The sequence below is a fragment of the Megalops cyprinoides genome, chromosome 21 (assembly GCF_013368585.1).
Source record: "Megalops cyprinoides isolate fMegCyp1 chromosome 21, fMegCyp1.pri, whole genome shotgun sequence".
Taxonomy (NCBI): Eukaryota; Metazoa; Chordata; class Actinopteri; order Elopiformes; family Megalopidae; genus Megalops; species Megalops cyprinoides.
In genome coordinates, this window is record NC_050603.1 from 25,497,719 (window position 1) to 25,523,847 (window position 26,129).

The 26,129-nt window shown below is 41.9% G+C and overlaps 1 protein-coding gene across 1 annotated transcript in view; it reads left to right on the forward strand.

The window, feature by feature from the left end:
- Positions 1–25,751, forward strand: part of trps1 (trichorhinophalangeal syndrome I) — a 113,280-nt gene extending 87,529 nt beyond the window's left edge. Inside the window, exons 6-7 of the mRNA XM_036555279.1 lie at positions 13,467–13,589; positions 24,497–25,751. Of these exons, the coding sequence (XP_036411172.1) occupies positions 13,467–13,589; positions 24,497–25,669 (1,296 nt within the window). The 3' untranslated portion in view covers positions 25,670–25,751. The remainder of the gene's footprint in view (positions 1–13,466; positions 13,590–24,496) is intronic.
- The last annotated feature ends 378 nt before the right edge of the window (positions 25,752–26,129 follow it).

The following is a 26,129-nucleotide window of genomic DNA, read 5'->3' on the forward strand; positions in this document are numbered from 1 at the left end:
GTATGGTTGTATAAGTAAATGAAGTTAATAGTGTATGTAAAACAAAGGTCTAATATATGTATGAGAGAATAATATTATATTTGAAACAGAATAATAGCATATGTAAGAGAAATAGTACATGTGAATGCAAATAATCATGTGTACGGAACAAAATTATAGTGAATGTAAGACAGAATGATAGGATATGTGAATGAGAATAGTTGTTTGTGTGAGAGAGTTTGATTGAAACGGAAATGGTTCTAAATTCTAAAGCGGGATTTCACGGACATGGCCCGTCTTCCCAGTCATGAATGAAATGAGAAGATGGTGGACCGGGAGCAACTCAATGAAGCCATTGGCCTCTTAAATAACATTTTAACTTCTCCAACCGTTGTCACAACAATGTCAGAAATGTTGTATCAAAGTCGACAGCCATCAGTGGTGTACTGGCCATTGGGCATACCGGGACAAATTCCGGTGTGCCGCCGCATCAGCGTCAAAAAAAAAAAAATCATTAAGTTTATACTGGCCCTCCCTGTGTGCCATGAAATGGTTCAGCTGGGAGGACTGAGAAATGAACGTTTATTTCAATAACAAGATACCATCATTTCACGAATGCTTTCACTGTTAAGGCGTGTTGCACAGCAGTTTTCAATGACACGTTCGTTTGTAATCCTTTACTTTGACAAAGTTACGTCACGATTAGTTCAAACAGTTTAGTTGCGCAAGCTTACCAACAACGCACTCATCTAACCTAAGTAAAATATTGCATTGTCACCAGTGTTTTTTTTTTTATCAACGCTATATAAAACGAGACAATTTTTCAGTGTTAGCTGTGTGACGTTATCAAGGCAAGCAAGCAAGCTAGCTAGCTGGCTACCTAGCGGGTTAAAGGGAACTTCAGGACCGCTGATATCGAAGTTGTATCTAGCTAGCTAGCTAGCTGCATATGATACGCGATGATATAAAACTTGCTACGTGACGTATATTCAGAAGAATATAATCGTTTGTAAAGTCCATGCACATTAATTAATTAACAGGTAGTCTCAGTTGTAGACAGAACTTATTTGGAATTTAGAACTATTTCCGTCTCAATCAAACCGCTTCCGTTTCAATCAAACTCTCTCACACAAACTATTCTCATTCACATATCCTATCATTCTGTCTCACATTAACTATAATACTTGTTACTTACACGATTATTTGCATTCACATGTACTATTTATTTCTCTTACATATGCTATTTTGTTTCAAATATAATATTATTCTCCCATATATATATTAGACCTTTGTTTCACATACACTATTAACTTCATTTACATATAGGCTACAACCATACTTACATACATATACTATTATCCTTTGTTACAGAGACTATCATGCAAGCATAAAATATGTGTATAAATAGCTATAGTTCTCTGTGAAAGAAAGAACAGTGCTGTGTGTATGAGAGTGTGATAGTAAATAAAAGAGAGCATGATTGTGCATGTAAGAGGGTATAGTAGTGTTTGTGTAAGAGTATAGTGGTGTATGTGTGAGATTATGATGCTGTGTGTGAGACCAAGTATGAATTATCTCTTAAGGGGCCTCTCATATATGAGTGTGTATTATATACATATAACTACTCTCCCAGGGGCCAAAGGCCTCCAGACCAATAAAAAGCTTGTAAAAGGTGTTTACCTCTGAAGCGTCTTTTTTTTTTTTTTTTTTTTTTTTATTACCACTGGGTTACAGTACAGAAGTTCTGTATTGTATGAGCAGATATTGTGCTCACATGTTCCTTTTGTTCCCTGTCTCTGGGGGGATTTTGGTGGGTAACAGAGCTCTGCTGCTGCCTGTATTAGGTGTGTGTGTTCTACTCTAGACCACGCGGCCCCTTAAAGGATGATCAAAATGAGGCAGCCAATCAGAATGCCTATAACTTCAGTAATGGTAGAGATGGAACTTTCAGAAGGAAGGTCAGGATGAAGAATGTTGGTGTTTATACTATAATAATGCATCACTTAATATCCTTATCAGCCAATCAGGAACAAGATTTATCATTTTCTTTCATAAGTAACCAATAAGGTACGATTGGTTGTGCCTAATGCTGAACAGCCTTGGGGAAATAAGGCCCCTTGCTGTACTTTAGTCCTGAGTGAAGAATAAGTAACCTCGCTAGAGTGGCCAGTCTGGTTAGAACGCCTCTACAGAGAGAAGCCTAGTGGCATAAACAGTGCCGTTTGGACTGCACGAGTGCATGCCTTCCCAAACACCTTTCAGTGAGATTCTGCTATAGTACAATCATAGAGGGCATTTTAGGGTACTGTTTTCTTAATGAGCAGATTGGGATTTCACAGATTTTTGTTGTTGCATTCAATGAAGCCACAGTTGGTGGCATTTGCTTTCCTGTGTCGGCTGCAGTTCATCTGTATGTTTCTTGTGCTCAAGGTGGGTCACAAGTTGGATCTTCTGTGGCGCATGTAACAGCTCAGCTTTTCCAATCAAGCACTTGTGCACATTTTCTGCCCTTTCTCAAAAATATTACCGTCCTCCTTACTGATGAGGTAGAACAAGCAATTCAGTGAACAAATGTGATTCTGATTTCAGACTCCAGATGTGTATCATGTTTAGAGAATACAGATTTGTTGATCTTTGTGTGACACCAGTTTTGAAGAGTAAATGTTTATTTAGATGAATAGCACTAACAATTTTTTTATTGTTATTTGTTAATCATTTTTAAGAAGTATAATTCTAGCACTAATGACGTTTTTTTGTGTGTGTGTTTGAGTGCTTATGTTTTGAGCGCTCGCGAATTTGAGCAGTCATGCCCACCAAAATATCATTTAACTCTTAACATTACTAGGAAAAAAAGTAGCAATAAAAAATGTCTAGATTGAAACCTTTTGTAGTTTTGTGGGGGTGCAATGATTGATTACCCCATGTACTTTTGCCCTGTGTGGTTTCAAAATTTCCATTCAGAGCTGCATGGATTTCTTTTTTCTTTCTTATTTAATTTTTTTGAACACTGTTGAATGGATGGTCCTTGGTCAATCACACCTGGAACTTTGTTTACCTTCCCTTCCCTAATCCCAGACCTGTGTGTTGTCAGGTCTGTCTGTCTCTGAAAACATGTGTAGCACCCCCCACTGATCCTGGGATGTTGAGTCAGTTGCGAAGAGACAATTGTCTTTTAACCTTTGGCTCTGAAGACAGTGATAATAAAATCCAGCTCTCATTGGTTGGGTTTGGCTCTCTCTCAGTGCTTCCCTCCCCTCCAGCATACACAAGCATTAGGACAGTAGAGAGCTCCCAGGGTTTCTTAAAATGGTCAGTCCTAACATGCTGACATCAGCTGACAGATGTGTATAAAGAGCTGGGAAATCACATGAAGCATTGATGTAAGTGTAAGTGTAAGCCCTGGAAAAGTCACTGATTGTGCTGTGCATAGACATGCAGATAGTCTTTGCAGGGTTGATTGGTCTTTGGTACACCTATCCACTGTGTTGAGAATCCAGTCTTTCTTAGTACAAATTTTTAGATGGTAATGGTAATGATCATAATGATAATATTGGAGAGGAGCAGGGCTTGTAACCCAGTGAAAGCTAGTTATGTTCTGTTCCCTGTACTGCTGTTGTGTCGTTGAGTAAGGTACTGAACCCAGAGTGCTTCAGGATACATCCGGCTCTATAAATGGATGCTATGCAGATAGTGTGATATATTATTATTGCATTATAGTTATTGTTATTAGTCTGCTCACAAACTTATCCTCAGTTGAAACAACTTTTAGTTATTTTTTTATTTTACTTAAAATTATAGCATTTAAACAATTAATTAACAGCATGTGGTACACTAATTATGTATTTATGTTCAGTTGTGTGATTTCTGAAGAGCAGAGCCATGTTGCATACTGATTTCATGGTGGTGTCCTTGCATGTACGTGGTAGAAATTTAGCAACAAACATCTTACATCTCATGACTCATAAACAGGGAAGTACTCACCCGCTGAAACCTGAGTGTGCTAGTTGCGTGGAAGCATTTTTTAAAATTGTTAAATCACTTTAGTGGGAAAGATGTGGCTGCCTTTTGGCATCTCTACACGGCAGTGGCTCTGCGTGGTGTGTGGGCTAAGCATGCTGGTGTGTATGAGATCACACATGTTCCCACACTGTACAGGCTTTACAGAGGCTAATGAAAGCAGAGGCTGTGCTTTTCCCTTCAGGGTAATATGAATAGAGACTTCTGTGTCCTGTTTTCCACAGAACATTTCAGTGTAGTACATTTAATAAAAGTATGTTAGAATTTACCTTTGGGCAATTCTCAGGGTCTCTCCTGATGTAGTTTAGAAAAGCATTTTACTTCTGTTGACAAATTACTTCACTTGCCATGGGGTAATGGATCATAAATGTATCGCAGAGCCCTGCTTTTAATACAGTTAGAACTTTGCCCGTGGATAAGAACTACGTAACTGCAAGCTATGTCAGAATGCCCTACATAGAAAGAATTTTTCTTTCTTTTTATTCAGAAATTGATGATCATATTTGTTTTCCACTGTTTTCTTTGCATGTCAATAATTGCTGAAGGAAAAAACACACACAGTGTGTGAGTGTAGCGGAGCTGAAGTGATTAGCTCGTGTGAGTCCTGCGTAAAGCCTTAGGTAGCGGGTAGCAGGTAGCCGAGTGGTTGCAGCGGCTACGTCACTCCCTCTGAGACCTGGTTAAGTAGCGTTGTCGCCGACAGGCTAACGGCAATTTGCCTTTAGCTCAACTGGCAACGACGCTGGCTTTAAGGGGTTGGCAGCGAGCAGTAAGAACCTCAGTTCGAAACTCGCTCGCTCGCTGACCCACGTAACATCATGTTAAAAACACAACGCAAGATACCACCCGTTACATGAGTATAATGGTAATTTAGACCCATAGCAGGTCTCTGAGTAAAGACTGATGGACAACAGTGTTTAAACAATACTGCCAGCACCTCAGACTGTAATTACATTATTTTTGTTCTCAGTGATCTGTGAATGACAGCAGGCCTGGTTTTGGTTGTATTGTATTTTTACACCCATAAATTTACTAGTTAAGGATTAATTATCATAATGATTGTGGCGACAGTAATTACAGTAATAACAGCAGCCGTACTAAAAATAATATTTGTATGTAGAGAAAAGCTGTTTAGTCCTTTTGGATGTTGTTATTGCACAGATTTAGCTGTCATGGGTGTCTCTGCTAGAGCATACCTGTTCATTAAAGGAAGCATCCATTACAAATGCAGCCTTCGGATCGATGTTAACGGTAATTCTCCAATGCGCTGTTTCTCCTGTGCTGCGCAGGAGAAGGGTTACTGTGCGCTGAACAGCTGCATGTGGCCGGCACAAGGCAAGACCTGTTGCTAATGAACACACAGTGACATCTGCTTTACCTGCATCTTGGAAAATGAGTTTTGTGAGATGCTTCTAGGGAGGGGAAAGTTTGGAGAATTTGCAGAACTGAAATGTGTGTAGTGCAGCGGTGGAATGCCCTGTTTCACACGGTCCTGAAACATGCCTTCCAGCCTTCCTTCCTGTCATTTGTCCTCACTGTTGCAGAGTGACAGTACATTGTAATCTGCTGTCGGAGGTAGCTGCCGGATGACCTTAATGTGGTTCTCTCTCTCTCACACACACACACACACAGAGCAGTGTATACATACATAAGGACACATGTGCATGCACAAACACATTCAGACAAAAATACATGTAGATATATGCATGAACATGAACACAAACACACCCATCATGTACACAAACACACACATCCAGTAGAAATCCACCTGTACCCATGCATACACACACACAGACACACACACACATACATGTGCAGTCCACCTGTACACACACAAGGCAACACAGCTGGCTTCATTCTTACACAGCTTTGCAGCTGTCACACACCCCTACAAGCACACATATACACGCATTATATTTGAAGAGAGCCTTAATCAATCAGTAAATCAAAATGTCTGTTACAGGAAACTTTGACAGGTGGTATAGCGTTGTCACAAATAGATACAGATATAGTTAGATGTAGATAGTTAGATATAGTTGTTTTTTGAAAGGGAATTTAAAAACAAGAAAAGCCAGGGCTAGTTGAGGAAAATCTGGAAGATGATTCCCTGACCCCCAGAAAAGGTACTTAGATCATCATATTGTCTCATCTCACTCATTCTAAATAACAGTAAAAAGAAAAGAGGCTGCATTTTGTGTGGGATGTCATCTTCCGTAACAGACCACGTCTACATTGAAGCGAAGATCATGAGAAAAAAAAGAAGAAGAAAGGAATCGGAAACGGGCGGTGACTCTCTTTATTTGACTCAGACCTCCAGAACTGCCAGTGACTTCACTACTGTATTTTTTGATACATTTGTGTAGGATGACCTTCTTTTAAGACCAGATGATGTCACTGGATTTCCTGTTCTTGGTTCAGTTGCAGTATTGTTCTGATGCTCCCATTGTTGTGGTTTAGGCTTTCTGTGTGTGCTGAGTTTTTGGTCACCAGAAAGGTATCACACGGAATCAAGCTGCCAGCTCAGACGTCTTAACCCCCATTGCTTTAAGTACTGGTCTAGAAGTAGGAAGTACATTAGGGGCTCAAAGGTATTTTGCACCAAGCAGGTATGGGAAATGGCAAACTGACAACCTAGGGAGGCTTTTGGTAAATGATATGTGACATTGATACCCTGGAAGGGTAACGTCATTTAGGATAAGAGGGCGCATCCTAGTGTGAACCGTCTTTGACAGTGATGGCACAGGGAAAAGTTCTTCACTTTTAGCCCTGTGCAGCCTTGATCATCAATACGCACGGATGCTTAATCAATTCACGCTGCAGCCCATGTGTACCCTTAGATTTGTGTGGGTTATTTGCACAGTGGGATGAGCGCTGCACCTTGATCTTTCCTTTCATATTTAAAGGCTGGAATCAAAAAGCCAAGACCAAAGATGTCTCTGGAAAGCTTTTCAAAAACAGGGGTCAGGCTTTTAGTTTTCAGGGTGCCATACAATGGCATGAGGCACTCAGAGCTTATAATGATGTCCTGTCCTCGTAGCAAGGCCAAAGCCTCTGTGTTCTTTCAGTCACGAACGGCAAAGCTGATCAAGTGTAAGGGGAGAGGAAATGCATCCAAAATCAGAGGGCACTCCAGATGTAAGAACTCCAACCGTGAGATTTTGCTCTCACTCGTCTACATTTGTTTTAGTTCTAGCAGAGCCAAGTGTATTATTCGGTCCAAAGACGTTTATGATATTTGTCATCCATAGAGAGGCAATGGGAGTGTTAAACATGGAGGGCACACGTAAATGTCAGAAGATGTGCAGCCTGGTACGCCTCACACAAAGGCGTCTGGTTCTGCATTTAGAGGCTGATTAAGCATTCTCAGTCTCATTTCACATCAGGTCCTTTTGAAAATGCGTTTGCAGGGCTGTACGCGCGCGCTTTAATGGCTCGTGACTCCGGCCGTGAAGCACGCTCTGAGCAAATTAGAGGCAGCAAGAGGAGGCAGCCTTCTACAAGTTCCCATTATCACCAGTGTGTTGTGACCTCGTGTAGTTTTTCCTTTCAGATGCAGGAGAAAATAAATCTCGGGTGAGCAAATTAAACTCCTCAAACCGAATTATACAATTAGGGCGGCAATTTAGCCAGAGACATTGGATTCGAGTAAACCCAGGGTAACCTCCGTCTAAGATGGGGCTTGATGGTTGGATATGTCCCGAATTGCAACCAGATGTGCACCCGGGGCGGCGAGAAGCTAGCGCCCCAAACCCAAAATGTTGATGCAAGATTTCTGAAATTGAAATTGTCAGCAGGGGTTCACCTAATTTCCCCGTCACTGATTAAATAATTGTTTATTTAATGTAAGTGCCCCTGCAGATTGCTTAAGTGAATTAAATGTAATTTCATTTCGATAGCTCTGTTTATATGTACTAATTTTATACCCTGACCTTTTTTACCACAATTACAGCAAGAATTTTATGCTTTATTATTCATGTTTATAATTCTTCATAGTACTGTTCTTGATGATCACCATGTTGTGTTTTATTATGTCTAAGTAATTCATCATTAGTTAAATGTTATAGCCTTTGCATATTTATGTCTTGTATACAATTGTCAGCGCAGAAATGCTGTAAGATTTTCATGGCAGAATTCAGAATGGAATGGTCCACACTGCTAGAATGGACCAGTGGAGCTGTATCTGTGCTCTCCAGGACAGAACCACCTTAAAAGGCATCTTAGGCTCTTCTCTTCAGGGGAAAAAGAAAAGACAGGAGAAGTGTTTGCTTGGCTTCATCGAGTATTTAAAAAAAAAAAATCTGCCTGGTAACTGGATGTATTTCCACCCAAGCTCTTTCCCGAATGCTTTGTTTTTTCATATTGTATTTTTGTACATTTTTTGTACATTTTTGTACTTTAATTTAATTCCATACTTAGATGGAATCAGAGATGCATATTCAAGTGATAATTGCAAGATTGAAGGCCTGGACACACCCGTGCCCTCACAGCCATGAACAAATTTAGCTGCAATATGTCTGCCTCAATCATAGGGCCACCTACAAGATCCACAGGAGCATCTTCAGCAAATGGACTCACAGAAAGTAGTAGATATCACGATAAATGCTTCCCAGTCTTTTACATCAATTGTAGGTTAGTCAGTCAGGCAAAATATGAGCACTTTAATTTGCTCCCCCAAAAACAGAAGGCTTGATTTCATTGTAATTGTTATCCCCATCAAATAATGATTTGCATTTTCCTTTGATATCTTTTGATGTTGCCTGGTAATGAAAGTTAGAAAAAGAGGCCTTTTGCTTTTCCTTCTGTCAAATATGAATTTATTTTCAGTTTTTTGTGAGTAATTTGTACATTTTCTTGTGTAACGTGAACTGTTTGTGCTAGCGGCGAACTGGAAAGGGCTTTGGAATCGGCACTATTAAAATACACAATCGCTGCATACTCACAAAGACGTGGTCGAGATGCAGGCGGCCAAAGTAAGTAGTAAAAAGAAAACCGCCAACAAATCACATAGGCATGAAGTAACTGAATAAGCTCTTTCTCTCAAGGCGAGTTTATCATCCGTTTTGGAAAACATGAGCGAGACAGGGAGCGCCGCGTAATGAATTGCATCATGCTGCCCCATCATGGCTTTCCCGCCACTTTGGGGGAAACTGGAAACAGAAAGCTCCTTAGCACCTTCATCGTGACATTTATCATATTCACAGTGAGATAAATGACTTCACTGTAGAATGGCACAGCCCCTGGTCATAAAGTAAACCTTATGGTTCTATGGAGGACCTCTGTTTTTGCAGACCACATCATAGCACCCTTTGTGATAACCAGAGCTTGGTTATCATATCCTAGCATTCCCCATGTTTCTTGTCACTTTTGTTACTTGCAGAGTTCCACCCAGTTCTGTTCCAAAGTCCAAGAGACAATTTTTAAATTTTAAAATTTTGTTTATTAATGTTGGTCACAAAAAAATCTCTTGTTGTTATGTGTAAAAATAAAATCTATGCAATATTCATTGCAGTTCTTTTGTTACTGTATATTTTTATTTTTTTTTATTATATTATATTAAATTCTAAATTGTTGTCTTCTATGGGCTTATAAAGAACTTAATTTCATTGAGAAATGAAAGAATATAGATACATATATATATATATATATATATAGAATATATGCTGTGATGGCAGTTCTAAAAATGTACACCAACATCTGGTGACAGTTGGATTTCTGTTCTCGCAATTTTTCAGCTTTCAGATGTATATAATTGCTTCAGAGTGCTGTTTTTGGAATAGGGGCAGCAGTGTGACTAATAGGAGCATTGTCAGTAGCTTCTAACACTGGGTTGATACAGGCTGTCTCAGTTACATAAGCTCTTTAAAGTGCGTGGCTGATCCTGATGAATGTCACCTGATAGAAGTGCAGGCGGCTGCCTCCCTCACCTTGGGAATGGCAGGCCCAATAAAGGGGTTCACGCGAACGTGGGAACATGCGTGCGAAATAAATAGGTGTAATTAGATCCCGCCTCTAATTACCTCGGCTTCTTCACACCAGGACAGCGCGAGTGGGAGTCCCTGGGCTGTGGGGCCGAATCCATTAATAATCAATCATGCGGCAGTGTAGCTACAATCTGTAGAGTGCCGGGGCATTCGGCCCGCGTGCTGCGTCCTGCAAAAGTCCTGTTAGCACTTGTTTCTGAAGCCACCCTGTACATCTGTAGCGCAAGGTTACCGTCCAAGAATTTCAAGTCTGGAATAATGTGCCCAAGCATTCATTACGTACAGTTTTAGTCAGTGCTGTGATTGAAGATGGAAGTGGACCCAAGCGCTGCACAATTAGGGCTGGGGATGTGTGAGTAGGGGCAATCTCGTGGCAACTAAGGCTGTAGAATGCCGGGGATAATGCATTATGCACAGCCCAGATAGTGACGGGTGCTAGATAGCGGGTGCGGCATGAGGACGAGATACAGTGATGAACTGAATCGGGTCAAGAAAGGAACAGGGCCCACTCTCGCAGTAGCCTGTAGTCTGGCAAAGACAATACATCACCTTGGAGCTGACGCGGACGTGGCAGGGGAGAAGAATTTCCCGCACTTCGGGAAAACAAAGACAATCAGGGCTTTCTTTGCCTCCTTTTTTCATTCTGAGAGCAGCTGCAGGCAGCCAGCCTGCTGTGTTTTTTTTTTCCCCTTTTCTCTAATGGAACTGAAAAAGCAGAAGCTGGCAAGCTGAGGTATGTATTCGTTTTTACAGATGGTCGGGCAGACCAGTTGATAATTGAAAAGGAAGTCGGGGAACGTGAGCTCTTCGACAGGGACAGACTATTCCTGTGCCTTCCTGTGTAATTGACACTTGAACTAACTTGAGAAAACCCCCCACCGGCAAATGCCGCCCCCCCACAACCTGGCGGAAATGCAGTACAGACCTACAAATCTATCCAGATTAAATCTACACTACAAAACTAGCAGCAGGCTGTTGATGATGAGTTTGCTTATGTTGTATTCTGTGGAGTTCCCTACCACGCAGTAGAATTTAACTGTACTGAAGCAGCGTTTGAGAGCTAATATCAGAGCTAAGGTGATCCTCCTTTGCTGGAGGAATGATTCCTCCTAACATTCAAAGTGCTTTTCCTCATGATAATATCTTACAAAGTACCCCAGATTCACAGTTTGCACATCCAGGCAGTAAAGTCTTTCTCTGTTTATTATTATTATATATATATATATATATATATATATATATATATATATATTTTTTTTTTTTTTCCCTGACCACCTGTGCCTTTATTGTGTGTGATAATTGGGTGCGGGCATGCTGGGAACGCCTCTGGTTTTTATTGAGTGAGAGTTGGGTCTTATTGATTACATCTCGTCGACTGCTGCTTGGCGCATTATTAATTACAGTCAAGCTATGCTGCAACTATGATCTGTCACTTTAGATCATTACAGCTTCACTTACAGTGCTGTGAAGACAAATAAAAAACCTGTGTAATGAATATTTAACTTGGAGAGGGGGAGAAGTCTTCCAGCTTCAGTTAAGTGCAGTTAGCATGATTTATCAATAGAAAATTGAGCCGAGTTCAGGTATTTCAGGTTCATCTTTGCATCTTTAGTCTGTGGGATTAACAGCACAGCATGCAAATGATAATTGCTTATTTTGGGTAAGTTGTGTGTGTCTTGTATTTACATTTGTAAATGTCTTGTTTAACGGGCCAAGTAGGGACTATTAATTGTGTTGTGCTCAGCCTGTAAACATTTACAGTATCCAGCTGTTTGTGAGCTCTGGACAAGTACGTGTGACAGTGTGTCTGGTATTTTAAAGGAGAGAAGGAACATGTGGTAGTCATTTGCCTCTGGAGTCAGAGTGAAAGGAGTGCCACCAGCGATAGGAGTGTTTGGACTGTAATTCTAGAAGAGGATAGGAAAGAATAAATCAATCACATTCCGTGCCTGTCACTCTAACCTAGGCGTAAAGGGATACATTAGGATGGTGCTTTACACATGCAGAATTGTGCAAAAGAACTTGTATTATGTGACTGAAAGAATATTACTGATCTATACTTCAACAGAATATCAGTTTATGATTTATCAGTGATTTTGTAAAAGCTACAGCCTGTTTTATTTTTACTGTGAAAGTTTATTTTTTGTTTTGTTTTTTCCATTTTTAATGCAAAAGGAGACTAAGTAATTAATCATCACAGGTAGAGGCAGACAAATTACCATTCATGGAAAAAAAGAAGCTTGAAAACGTTGCCTGTGTCTTTTTGAAAATAAATATATGAGCACATTAATAAAGTCTGGGAGAGGCTGGACCTTTCCCCACCAAACTGGCAAGACAGCGCTGGGAGGAAGACCCTGAGTTTGTGCCACCGCTGATGGGACCCCAGGCAGCTACGCTCTTGGCTGAAAAGGGCAATTGTCGGACCAACTTTGCACTTGCTGATAGCTCACTAAAAACATTTCTCCAATCTCATTAAATTATCGCCGTCGTTTTGGATTTTTATGGCCGTGCAGGCTACCGTCGCTCATTTCGTTTCATTTCTTTCATTTTCCTTGTATCAATGATTAATGGCCGATGTCGAATGTTAGAGTGAGCAGGCTTCAGCAAATGCAGGATCATAATTAGTTTAGCTGACGAGGGGCCGCCAATAGAGCTTGCATCTGGATGGAAAAATTACCCTATAGGGAACTGGCTGCTCACCAGAAGTTTTTACTGATACATTGTGAAACACCCGATGAATCAAATGCCCTTCCTCTGCCAAGAAAGCGCTCTGGCCTTGAAGCCAAAATTATGTCTACAGAAAGCTTTCCATCCTAAATGTATCAGACTACAATTATAAGCATTGTATTTTTTTGGCAAGGAGAGCATGCTCCTACACAGACGTCTGAAGTTAAATAAATCGTGCAAATTCTGTTACACCAAACGTTTTATAGAGCATAATCTAGGTAATTCCAATGTTACAGGCCTCCCAGTCAAAAACAGCTTGTTAAATTCACTTGTTCTGCCATTGAGGTTAGTGCTCTGCACTTGAATACTCAAGTGTTTTTTCTTGTCAGTTTATTTATACTATTTTCTTTTATTTTATATGTGGGGGATCATCATTAATCCGTTTTCCTTTTTGGCTTTCCTTTCATTCATAGGTTAAGGAACAAACAGCCTGATGATTCCAGAATATTTAAGGCGCTGATAAATGGCCAGTAATCATGTATTAACGAATATACATGTAGTGTATTATCGAAAGCTGAAAGGGAACCTGATCTGACTCAGTTTGAAAAACACTATCTTACAAGGACCATTAATCACTCTAAGGTTAATTCTGATGAAAAGCAGCTGGGTTCCCTTAATCACCATTTGATCTGACCTTCTGATTGGTCAGCGTGGTGCCTCTCTGCTGAGCCAGCAAAGCTGGAAAGCCAGGCCTTGCGGTCAGACTCTCCATCACTGACCTTTCTCCTTACTTCTCCTTCCTGTGTTTCTTTTTCCTTCCAGAGACGTCGGGGCTCAGGAGTGTTTTGTGCCAACTGCCTGACCACGAAGACATCGCTCTGGAGGAAGAACGCCAATGGTGGATACGTCTGCAACGCGTGCGGCCTCTATCAGAAGCTTCACTCGGTAGGAGGAAAAAGAAAAAAACCCACAGGGAGGAGAGGAGAGGGGCTGCTTTGTCATTTTTTCAGGCTCTCTTTTCTCCTTTCCTGCCGTCTCTCCCAGAAAAGCTGACGTGCATAAGGAAGAGGTGGTATGTCTGTTACAGTATGTGTTCATCTTTTTCCTCTGGGGTTGGGCCTATACTCCCCCATGCTTGGAGCCCCTGGGTCCCAGCCTCTCACCAGAATCTTGCCGGATCTCAGTGGCACCTAACTGAAGGGACTTAAGCATTGGTTGACAAAACATCTTGTCTCAGAATAAGTTTAAAGTACGAAAGAAGATAAATGTTTTTTTTTTTTTTTTTATTATTAAAATCAAGGTTAGCCCACTTGTTTTATTGGAGTGCAAGCTGTGTTATACGCTCATATCATAGGCTTTTATTAAATTGTAATTTGTTAATGAAACACATACACAGTCATGCCATGCCATGATTTGTTATTGCAGCAAGCACTTAGCTGGCATAAATGTCAAAGGTATTTCTGAGAAAAAAAAAATCATGAAAAAATATGTTGTTAATTTTCTTCTTAGAGGAAAATGGAAGGAAAAGTTGCCAAGAACATTTTTGATAAAGCCGATGGTTTGTAACGTTCCTCCTGAAATTTAATTGAGGTTGGGGAAAAAAATGGCAAATGCGAAGAACTTCAGTCTGATGAACCTTTCGTGAATCCAGCCTTTGTTTCTCTGTTCCATTGTTCCTTCTGCTGACTAACTGCTCTACCCAGTTAGGGCTTGCACAGAGCCAAAGACCACAGGCAAGTCAGTACCGAGCCACAAAGACAGGGGGCGCTATTTAGAGCAGTCCGGTAGCCCATACGGCATGCTGGGAGCACCTCCACTGGAATCAAGATGTTTCTATTCACACGTGCCTCCTGTAAATAAACATTTCAGCTTTTATTTTATTGCATTGCCGTGAGAAACGATGCAGGGCTGATGTAGCTGTGTCGTGTTGTAATGAATGACGTTTCTTGGGCCGCGTGACAATGCACAACTCTCTTAAAGCGGTCCTCACATAGGAGGAGGTGAAGGCTCCAGCAGCTGGTCTACAGATGTGCTCCTGTGGGGTCTGAGGCTATGATGCAGACTCGCAGAGCGGCTGGATCGCTGTACAGGACTGGTGTGCAGTTTCACATGGTCTGCAGCAGACTTTCGCATGGCATGTAGTGAGATAATACTGTGGGTATTTAGTGAACATGTCAAATAAATAGAATCATAATGTTGCTAAAAATGCCTCAGTGAATTCCACTGTGCTGCACTTTGCACAGTGGTAATATGTAGTATTAAAAAAATGTTTTTTAATACAACTTTCTGAATCAAAAATATGGCTAAAATATTAATGGTAAGTTCAAGTATTAGCCTAGTGCATGTTTGTAACTTATTAAATGTACAATGTTTGAGTCTCTCTGCCCCTATTTTAAACAATTGAAATTTTGCTATGTCATATAATACTTGAAAAAAATACTGGGCAATGCTAGCTAAACTTCACTTTAACCTGATAGTATGTAGTTAGAAATAAAATTTTAATTCAAGAAATAAGCTGAAAAGAGCTCTTCCTCTTAACCAGATTCTTCATGGTCCAAATCCCAGAAAGGCTTTTAAAATTGGATTTTGTGTGTAGCGTTATTTGGCAATTCACGATATGTGGCCTTCTATTCACATTTCTCTAAGTTGTCTCAGTTCTCCTTTGATATATTGTTGGGAGAAATTATAAAAATATGGGCTCGCTAATTGTACAACTTTTGATACATTGCGTGCAGAGAAAGAAGGGTCATTTTGTTCATCTTTTACACTTTCATACTTTTGTTTTTTTTCTGTGTATAATTGCATCTTAATAGGCTTGTGGTTTCTTGTGTTTTTTTTGGGACAAATAAGTTTTCTGGTCTCCCACCGGGCAGAGTGGAGGATGGGCTGCATTTTTCTGCCTGGGTGGCAAAGGCCAAGCACAGAAGGTTCCCTGAGCCCGTGTGGTCATGAGGCAAGAGGGCCGAGTCCCGGACAGCTCTGCCACAAGAGCCCCTTTGAGGGTTTGAGCCACCTGGTGATTAAAAGCATCTTTGGCCCCTGTGAAGAGAGCGAGATGTGGGCACCAAGGGCTCCGATACCAACAGCAAAAACACACGCAGTTCTGAAGCCTGTATTCTTTGGACTTTATCAGAAAGGGAACACTGTGGACTTACATGGCCACATCTTTGAGTTAACTGAGTTTCTGTGTCATGCAGTTTGTAAGATTAATCTCTGTATTTTTGAATATTCACTTTATTTTCATTGGCATTTATGAGAGCCCACAAACTTGAGCAAAAATCCAATACACGCATATTTATTTGGTAAGTTGTTTTGATTTACCTCCCTTAAGTATGTAGTATGTAAATGTAGTCATTTTACTTACATAGTCACATATTTCATTTATTTAATAAATAAAATGAATTTAATAAAATGAATTAAAATGAATTTAATATTTATTTATCATTATTATAAAATGTCAAAGATAAAAATTAGAACAGCTCTTCACCCTTTAGAAACCCAGTGTTGCTCTTACATTCAGCAGATCCTGAATAGTTGGCTTATCTGGTGAGTGTGGTTAACTTTTTCTGATTGAAATAAATGACAATATGTAATGGTTTCAGGCTCTTCCAGGTGCATCAATGTACAGTAATGCAGGAAACAAGATAACTTGCAATCATTTATATAACAATCTTCTCATTGATATTCAAAAATGCCACAACCTCTGGCGTATATAAACCCTTAATTTCCCTTTGCATGCAAGACCAGAAATATTGCTTGTTGCTGGGACCTGTTTATGTGCTGTTGCTCCTAGTTCTTGTTTCTTATGTGTTTGTTTTCCACAAGATAAAGTCTCTGCAGTAGACCATCAGTTTGTATACACTTCATGCTCCACTAGCAGCTAATAAATGAGACAAAGAGGGGATTCCAAGGCTATGGGTCTTCTATTTATTGTTTGTTATTTTGGCAAAGCTAGTACATCTTTAGTGGAAGCTCGGTATTGTCGAAGAGGTTAGATGGTGCTGCAGTTTTTTCCAACCTGGGAAGGTGCTGTCATGGGAAGACACCTGACTCTCCCAGACAGGATATGACATCACTGTCTTTCGGAGGTCCCTGGGGGATCGTTTCCTCGGTCTAGCTTTCACCGCAAAAACCAGGCCAGTGATCTCTATCCTTCAGGACTTGGCAATAAACATTCAGAAAGTATTTTTATACTATTAAATAAAAATTTTATACTCTGTACAGAAATCATTTTATAATAGCACCTCATAAACTTTGTGCTGTAGTGGGTCCTTAATGGAGGCCTACGCTCTCCATGCCAGAACGTATTGCGACAATAAATGTCTCTCAAATTTTATCTTCTAATAATAGAACTTGACAGGCGTGTACCACATGTGTGCGTGTCTTTATACAGTATGTGAAAATCAATGTAACAGTGGTGTTCGAGTCTGTCAAAGCGGCCCCTTGTCTTCATGGTCATTAATTAGTAGATTTTACATGGAGTCCAAGTGACATCTCTGTTAAGTTGAAAGGAGAGATTTTACACTCAAATAAGCAATGGTAAAGCCATCTGGATGCAAACAAATAGTAGCAGGGGCAGAGAACTAGGCTTGTGACTGGAGTTTCGTAGGTTTGGCATTGTGCTTTAGCCCTTTAAAGTTAAGGGTACTAAATGCGTCCGTCGGGTTAAAGCAACATTGCAGTGACAATAAGGATACTTTCTTTGTCCAGTACTTTCAGTTATGCTGTAAGTGCCTTACAAAAAGTAATCCAAAGGATTTTTTTGCTTTTTAATATTAAAAAGTTATTGTAAAAAAGTGAAACAGATTAAGTTAGAAAGAATTGAGGAAAATGGATTGATCAGCACCATGTATGCCCACTGTTTGTCTATAGAAGATGCGTTATGTGGGAAGCATTTGTTTGACACAGACAGGGAAAGTCTGTATTGGAGTGTATTGGCTGCTGGTGACTGTGATGGTGCAGCTGTCATGGGTGATAAGTGACTTTTGGGATGATGTAACGATAGTCCCATTCCATGGTGCATGGGTGATACACTGGTAGCAAAGCCATGACACCCGACATGAACTTGGCAGGACCTTAAAACATGTCAGATTCAGGTCCATTGTTGCATTATAGAATTTGGATTCTGGTCAGGTCAGGGTCATTGTTAGGTTTTCAATATACTGCTTTCTAAAATCTTATTTTGAACACACAAAGGGTAATTCACATTTTTAAGACTACCAAAAATGTCAAGCTCGAACAGAGAATTCATTTATTTCCATACTTACTTACAGAGAGAGCTTATTTTAGATTGAGAGCCCTCATAAAGAACTATTCCCTTGTTGAGCTGTTGTGTTAAATTTTCCTAATTTTTACTTCTTTACTTGGACAGACTTTATTCACTGTATTGTCTTCCCAACAAGGACAAAGACTGTTGTGTTCATTTATTAAACTGCTGACGATTACATACCATTTATTTATTCTTTCATTTATTTACTTTTGTATGGATGTTTATTCACTGAGTGTATCAAGTTTTATTAGAAAGGATTGGGTTTTGGTAAGATAATTTTGACTATAGTAAATGTTATTTTGATTTCATTTGCTGGTTTGGTAATTACCCCTCAGGTGTGCTGCTCTGGCAGAATATGCCAGCTGTAATCTTTGTGTATTTTGTATGTCTCTACTTCTGGTATTTTCCATTTGAAATACATCACCGCTTACACATGGTTACAGTGAAATAATTGTTGTCTGAACCTTATCGAGGAATGCTATCTGTTTTCTGGGGTCACAATTGTTATGATATTGTCTGTAGAGTGTCTGGAGGGTGGGTTATGCATTTCTTTTTCAATGACACAGCAAGGTTCATAAATTAAAAAAAAAAAAAAAAAAAAAAAACACATTTGTAAACATTTGGGGCAGGGTCATAATTTTTTTTTCCTAGAATTTGGTCAGTGTTGAGCCATGCCCTTTCTACCGATAAAACGTGCTGCCCCTAAGGAGTCCCGTGGTCTGGGGTCCTTAACCGAAGAGCATTCCTGTTGTGCTGAGGATTCTTGGAGGTGCATGTAGAGTCACACTCATGCTGTAAAATTGTGAATATGAGCATGCATATACTCTAAATGTAACTGGTCGCCATACAACACTCCAGTTGGTAGTGGGGTGATATTCAGGGCATGGCTATCAAGATGTGGACAAATGGCATTGAAATTGTTCAGAATAGACGAAATGAAGGCACAAATGACTTTGTTAGTGGCCTTCAGTGATAATAGAAAAGATCTGATTTTGGATAAGTATCTAAATCAGGAGAACCCAGGATACCTCCCAAACCCTATACATTTCTCCATAGTCCCAGGTTCCTTACTTCAGGCTCCACATCAGGAGATAAGCAGTTGAGTTTGGAATGCAGGTGTTCTCAGAGTGTCACAGCTTTAGCCTCATCAGTATTTAGTAAGAGGAAACTCATGGTCTGCATATATAGCTGTCAAACCAACAATTGAACTCACGAAGTCTGAGTACCAGAGTGCAGGCTGAGCCCTTCAGCTGAGACCTGGGTTCAAGTCTGAGCTGTCATTCCCTGACAATGATCAGGAGCCTATGGTGGCTCTGGGGTATGGTGGATTTCATCAGCCAGTGCCCATTTGAGTCACTGCTATGCCACCATCTAGGCAGGCTTTTGAGGCACCTGCGAGTTGTTCAGGTGACATCACTGAAGTTTCATTTGTCCTCTAGTCAGCAGTTGCTTTACTATGGTGCATTGTGGGACTTGTGGTATGAAAAACAGACATTGTCTGCGTGTGACTGTATTGGAGGATTACATTCATGACACTTCAGGGCTCCTATGCAAGCATAATGAGTGTAGGGAGAGAGGTGAGCTTATTAAAGTACAACTGGCGACTATACTTGTGGTGAAAAGGGTTGAAAAGCATGGTGAAGGAGGCAGTCAGTGATTTAATGATTTACTTCAGTAAACTTTTGCTTGAAGAACTAATTACAGCTCTTAGCATAGTGTGCCAACACAGATACAGTAAATAAAGATAGCTCCAAGAGACATGTCAGCACATTCAGAATAAAACCATGGTCTTTGAATTATTGAAATGTCAGTGATCCACTAAAGACAAAAGGCTATGCTTATTCCAAATTTACAATTATCTTTCCTTTCTGTATGGCAATAACATACCATTTAAAAACAGCGATTAAGAGGAAATGATGAGGGAACTCAGCTGTAATTCCCGTCCCCCTTTGTACTCTGTTCAGCACACAGTTTTTTTTATCAATGGGGATGTCTATATCTTGCTTGAATTTAATGTCAAAGCATTGTGGAGCTATGCATGCAGGGTTAGTTCCATGCAACACTAATTATGTGTTGTAGTTTAAGGGAAGAAGGTTGAATCATTTCATTATCAGAGCTGAAGGTATTGTGAGCAAATCATTGTGTTTTAATTCAAAAGAAAAGAGAAATATGTTCTCAATTTATTGAATTAGCCAAGTGACAAGATTAGCTGGCTGTAAACCCAGGTGGTCATTTTTGCAATAGCTTGCTGTCCCTGTAGTGCCCAGCTGATGTTGTTAGCTAGCATCCCTGATTGCATCTTTATTACATTAGTACAGATTTCATTTACCTCAGTGTTTGGGCATTTCCTGTGCCTGTCATATGAACACTGTAGACTAAGGAGCGTTAAATCAATCAATACTATCGCTAATGGCATCTGCACCTGCAACCACACCAAACTGACATTGGCTATTTTGATGCTTTTTGATGCTGAAATTGACATGAGAGTTGGTTTAGAATCCGTTTGCCTTGCACAATTTTCCAAGTCTTTGGTAGTTTATACCACACTGCCCTCTGAATAACTGGCTTGCCCCCCCACCCCCAAAAATGCCTTTACTGCATTAACACTATCCCATGGATATTTTAGCACCAAATCCCAGCCTTCTCCTATTGTTGTTTTCATTAAAATGTTTTGTTAGTGTTCAGTGACTCAGCGCTTCACTGGCTCTGACAGGGGGTAGGGAGCCTCTCACATCTGCAGTGGTTTCAAAAAGGCAATTCACAAATTCTCAAGCAGCCATTTGCAGTGATACATGGTCCACGCATCAGCTGATTATCTGACCTTCATGGGCATTATTCTGTAGATCGCTAAAGAAGAAAATGCACAGGTTCCCACTTGCAGGGGTGATTCAGAGGCAGTGTGAAGCAGCCTCAGACTCAGACTACTCGAGACAGACATCCCAGATGGAAATCTGTTGGTTTGAACAGAAATACAATGGATGATTAAGCTATTCCACACCTTTCTGAAACGCAAGAAATGGGGGTTAACCTGAAATTACTGAATAAAGTCCTGTGCTTCAGCCATGCTGAAGTTGGTTTTGTGTTGTTTTTGCTTGAAACCTGAACAGCTTGCTGTTGAGCCATTGGTGCCGGTAGCTGGCAGATTTTTTTGACATATCATGGTTTGGCTAATTTGCCAGCTAGAATCATAGTATTCGCCAGGAACAATGCAACTGACCAGCAAATGTTCCTGTTTGTGTATAATTCACAATAGTGTATAGCTTGCCATAGCGTAATTTAGCCGGAGCGTAATTTTTGCGAGCGTGTGTGCCGTGTGCGCAGGTGTGCCATGTGCACAGGTGTGTTGTGCCACCTCCTTGTGTCCGCTCTTGGCTTCCCACTGCTCTCCCTGTCAGTCAGGGAATGAGGATGCAAAGTAATTTTCCAGTTTACTATTCAGTTCTCAAATCTGGAAGCAACAAATGCTGCTCAGACTGAGGAGAGAGAGAGAGGGGTGGGGGGAAGAATGACATTGTAAAGTTCTAATGAAATGATTCTGCCAGGACAGAACTGCAGCAGCATGTCAGATAATCTCCTGTAACTGCCATGGCTGAAGAATAGAACAAAGTAGGCTGCAGCATGTTCTCTGTAGCCTACACACTACACCATGCATACACCATGTATTGCCACTGGAACAATGTGATTGCCTCTGGGTTAGGGTTTGCTCAGCTCAGTGATAGCGTGGCAGTTGTTCCCGCATTCGTTTTCTAGGTATTAACAGAACTTGTCTCACTGGATGTGGAGTTTTTCCTTTGTCTCTCCGGGAGAGGCTTCGCTGTGGTTTCATTTCTCTAATGAGGGTGAAGTTGTGCTGCACCAGGCCCTGGAGAGAGGAACGAAGGGAGGGAGAAACCTGAAGAGCAGCAAGCGCAGGACAGAGCGATCCACCAGTAGAGGGCGATCTTTCTTTTTGGTCTGAGCTCTTTCCCCATTTTCAAAGGGTTCTTCTAGAATCTCAGCTCAGCGCCTATGCTGTGCTGTGGAAGAATTTTCACTTCAATCACGAGAGCAAACAGAGGGCTTCAATAACACAGTATGAGACTAATCCTTCGAAAACTTTTTTTTTATTAATAACATGCTTTTTACTCTCAATATGAAAAGGAGTCAGATTTTATTTTGCAGTTCAATTTTTATGATGGGGTTGAGAATGATTTTTTTATCCCCATCATCCTATCTGAGCTACACAGCCCCACCTCCACACACACACACACACACACACACACACACACACACCCTCCCTTTTTTGAAAAAAAAAAAAAAAAAAAAAAAAAATTGGTCTCCTTTTTGCTCAGAAATATGTCAGCGAATTCCATATTGCCAAGGAGAGCAGCCGTGCAGGATTGATTCCAGAGCCGTTTCTTACACCTCAGGGTCCCACAGGGACGAGGCCTCTGCGTCTCTTATTCAGATTCTCCCTGCTTCTTTCCCCATGTACGCGTACAGCGGTGCCTCCCCAACGTGAAATCCTGTTTTCACCTCCATCTTTCCCAGCTCTCCTCATTACAGCCAGCTCCCACAGAAATCTCTAGAGTTTTTTTTATTCCCCCGGCAGAGGCAAAATGTCTGCGAAGGTGGCAGACTGGTGCAGGAGCGTGGCAGCAGATGGCCGCGTCATGTGATGGAAGCCGACTTGGAATGGCTGACGGCACGAGAACAGCCAAACGAACCAAGAGAACGAAAGGAAGGCTCCGTGTTCGGCATTCTGCTCTGCTTCTGCTGCTGCATTGTCTGCCATTGCGGAAGCATTTCCAAAGCTCTCCTAAGAGGGTGACAGAACTTGTCGAATTGAAAAACAACTAGTGATGTAGCAAGTGCAACAATGGCTGCCGCTGCCACTCTAGACGTGAAAGGCATTGCAGTGTGTTTTCAGTGAAAGCTTTGTGGCAGTGAATAATCTGGAAAGTATCTATGGTTTTGTAAGGAAATGGTATGCCAGGCATCTTGTAGAAAGGTGATAACAAACCATTAAAGTTGTGCCTCAGGCTTCCACCTTTTAAGTCTTTGCTATGCTCTTCCGCTCATCCTCAAAATGTATATATAAAACTAAAAGTGATTCAGCAATAATTCTACAGATCAGATTTGGTTTAAGATTAGCTAGTTAAAAAGGCTTTTTAATCCAAAAATCAGTATACGTGAGTGTGAATCATACATTTGTGTGAAGCTGAGAATGATTATTTTGTGTGCACGCATAGCAAGGGAGAAACAGTGCTTACATGATGAAAGGTGTTTTTGTTTTTTTTTTTTTTAAACAGATGAGAAGGACAGCATTGAGTCTTTCTTCATACTGCTTCTGATAGTAGCATTATGATACAAACAAAAGTACAACTGCTGCATCTAAGAGTGGATTTTTTTTCCAATTTCTTCAAAAGCCTGGCTTCATTTGGGTGCCCTTGCAAGGGAAGTGTTGCTTGCATTAAGCACAGCTCATCTTCTTCTGGAGGACTTGTTTAAAATGAGAGGGCCCCATCTGAACCTGCGCCCCCTGTTCTGAGCGGCTGTCCTCCGAGGGGTTAATTGGCAGAAAGAGAAGGCCAGGCAGAGGAGAATGCGCGCGCTGTCTGTGGACTGTGAGAAAAGCTGCCTCCGAGTTGTCAGTGTCACTGCTGTCCTGCTCTGAGTGGATGAGGGAAAAATAAAAATGGAAACACATGAAGAGAAAACAAAGAATGTGTTGTTTCTGCATTGATAGATGTCTGTGACAGCACAGCACAGGCAGCTGGCCTAATTAAAGGGAGGGCCTAACATCTCTGAAACGCTTCCACCTGTGAAGAGATGCACTAATTACACAATGATACGAGGGTCAGCATGGCACTGGTTTCAGGGGTTGGAGTTATAAGCTGTGTCCTGAAGTATTTGCAGTGGAAATTAGCACAGGTTTAGAGGGCACAGGTTGCTTAGCATGGTTAGCATGGTTTGTTAGCCAGCCAGAGCAGGGTTTGCAGCTCTGAGCCGGGAGCTGCTGGTGGACTGTAAAAACTGGCATGTAACGGCCCACCAATCTCTGCCCACTGCATTTCCCCGAGCATGAGAGCATGACATACTGCTCTTATTTGTTTTGTAATTGAACCATGAGAGGCAATCCACAACACTCCAATGTCCGTTGCTCTCAAAGCTCAGGGCAAAGGCCCTAGCCGGCATGCATCCCATCTACCTGGCAGTGGCCGCTTGGGGATGGAGATTGTTTTGGGTGGGTCATGGAGCTCTTCTGGATGTTGGTAGACCATTACTGCCTTCCCCTTAGTGTCTGTGGGTTTTCCTTTTTATGCTGCTATTTTGGCAGACGAGTGCTTTGGATGCAGAAAATGTGGCCATCCATTGGTTGATGATGATAATAATGTCAACAGATTTGCAATAGAATTACAGTTCTAACCATTGCAGTAATTATATATTTTTACTCCCTAAAGTCAAGGTTGGAATATAAATAGGAAATAACAAAAGTGAAATGATTTCATCATCAAATAACCCCCCCCCCCCCCCCCCCCGCCCCCCCAATTAAACCTCTCTGTCTTTCTCACCCCCATCCCCCACTCCCACGCCCCCACAGACTCCCAGGCCGCTGAACATCATTAAGCAGAACAATGGTGAGCAGATCATCCGCCGACGTACCCGCAAGCGGCTGAACCCGGATGCGCTCCCTGCCGAGCCCGTGAGCTCCAAGCAACAGCGTGTCAACAGTGAGGAACAGGTGAATGGGAGCCCCCTGGAGCGCAGGCCGGAGGAGCCCGGCACCGACGGTGCCCCCCGGGCCGAGCTGCCACCCTCTCTGGCCAAGTATGAGGCCTACAGCTCCTCTGGGGGCAAGGGCCACCCGAGCCCACACTCCACCCACGCCTTCCTGGTCAACCAGACCCTGGAGATCCACAAGCGCATGCCGCCTTTGCACATACACAAGAGCCCGTCAGACGGAGGGCCAGAGGGTAATGGGGTGGGGCATGGGGCAGGCGCCCTGGCCTCCACCGAGGGCAAGGGCAGCTCAGAGCGAGGCAGCCCGATTGAGAAGTACATGCGGCCTGCCAAGCAAGCCAGCTACTCCCCACCAGGCAGCCCCATCGAGAAGTACCAGTACCCCTTCTTCAGCCTGCCTTTTCTCCACAATGACCTGCAGAGTGAAGCAGACTGGCTGCGCTTCTGGACTAAGTACAAAATGTCGGTCCCGGGGAACCCACACTACCTAAGCCACGTCCCAGCCCTGCCAAACCATTGCCAAAGCTTTGTGCCTTATCCAGCCTTCGGCCTTCCCCCTCACTTCCCCCCCCCAGGCCCAGAGAGCGACATCCCCCTGGACCTGGCCATTAGGCATTCCAAACCAGGCCCCACGTCCAATGGGGCGGCCGCCGCTAAGGAGAAGGGTGCCGCCACAAAACGAGCCCTGTCCACTGAGGTTGAGAAGGAGAAGGAGGGCGGGGAGCTGCCACTGCCAATGATGATGACAGCCATAGACGAGGAGGAGCCTGCAACGGAGGCTGCCGCCCCCCTGCCAGAAAGGACGGACAGGAGCACTCAGGACGAGCTGTCGAGCAAGTGTGCGCACTGTGGCATCGTCTTCCTGGACGAGGTGATGTACGCCCTGCACATGAGCTGCCATGGCGACGGCGGGCCCTTCCAGTGCAGCATCTGCCTGCATGCCTGCGTGGACAAATACGACTTCACCACGCACATACAGAGAGGGCTCCACCGGGCCACGGGTGACACCAATGGCAAGACCCCAAAGGAATGAACCATAGCCACACGAATTAGCACTCCTAGCACAACTAACATAACAAAAGGAACAGAAGACAAACAAAAACTCAAAAAATGACGCAGAACAGAACAAATAAACAAATGTGTAAAGGTTTGCTAATAGTGCATAGATGGCTTATGCTGTGTAGCTGCCACGGTAGGGAACTAATGACCTTTTAACATTTATATGGTGTTTGATGTAAAGCTATTGACTATTTACACTTTTTTTAAAAAAAAGGATATGCTTTTGAGAAAGAAATGGTACAAGTGATTGCTCATGTTTTTTTTTTTTTTTGTCTGAAATGTTAACTCTGACAAGGCAGTTCAGCAAAACAAGGCACATCCGCCCCGTTCCAGAGACATTTCAGCGGGTCGCCTGCTTTGGCAATTAAATTTTCATTTCTGTTACTGATGGAGTAGTTCCAAACAAAAAAGAGAGAGAGAGAGAGAGAGAGAAT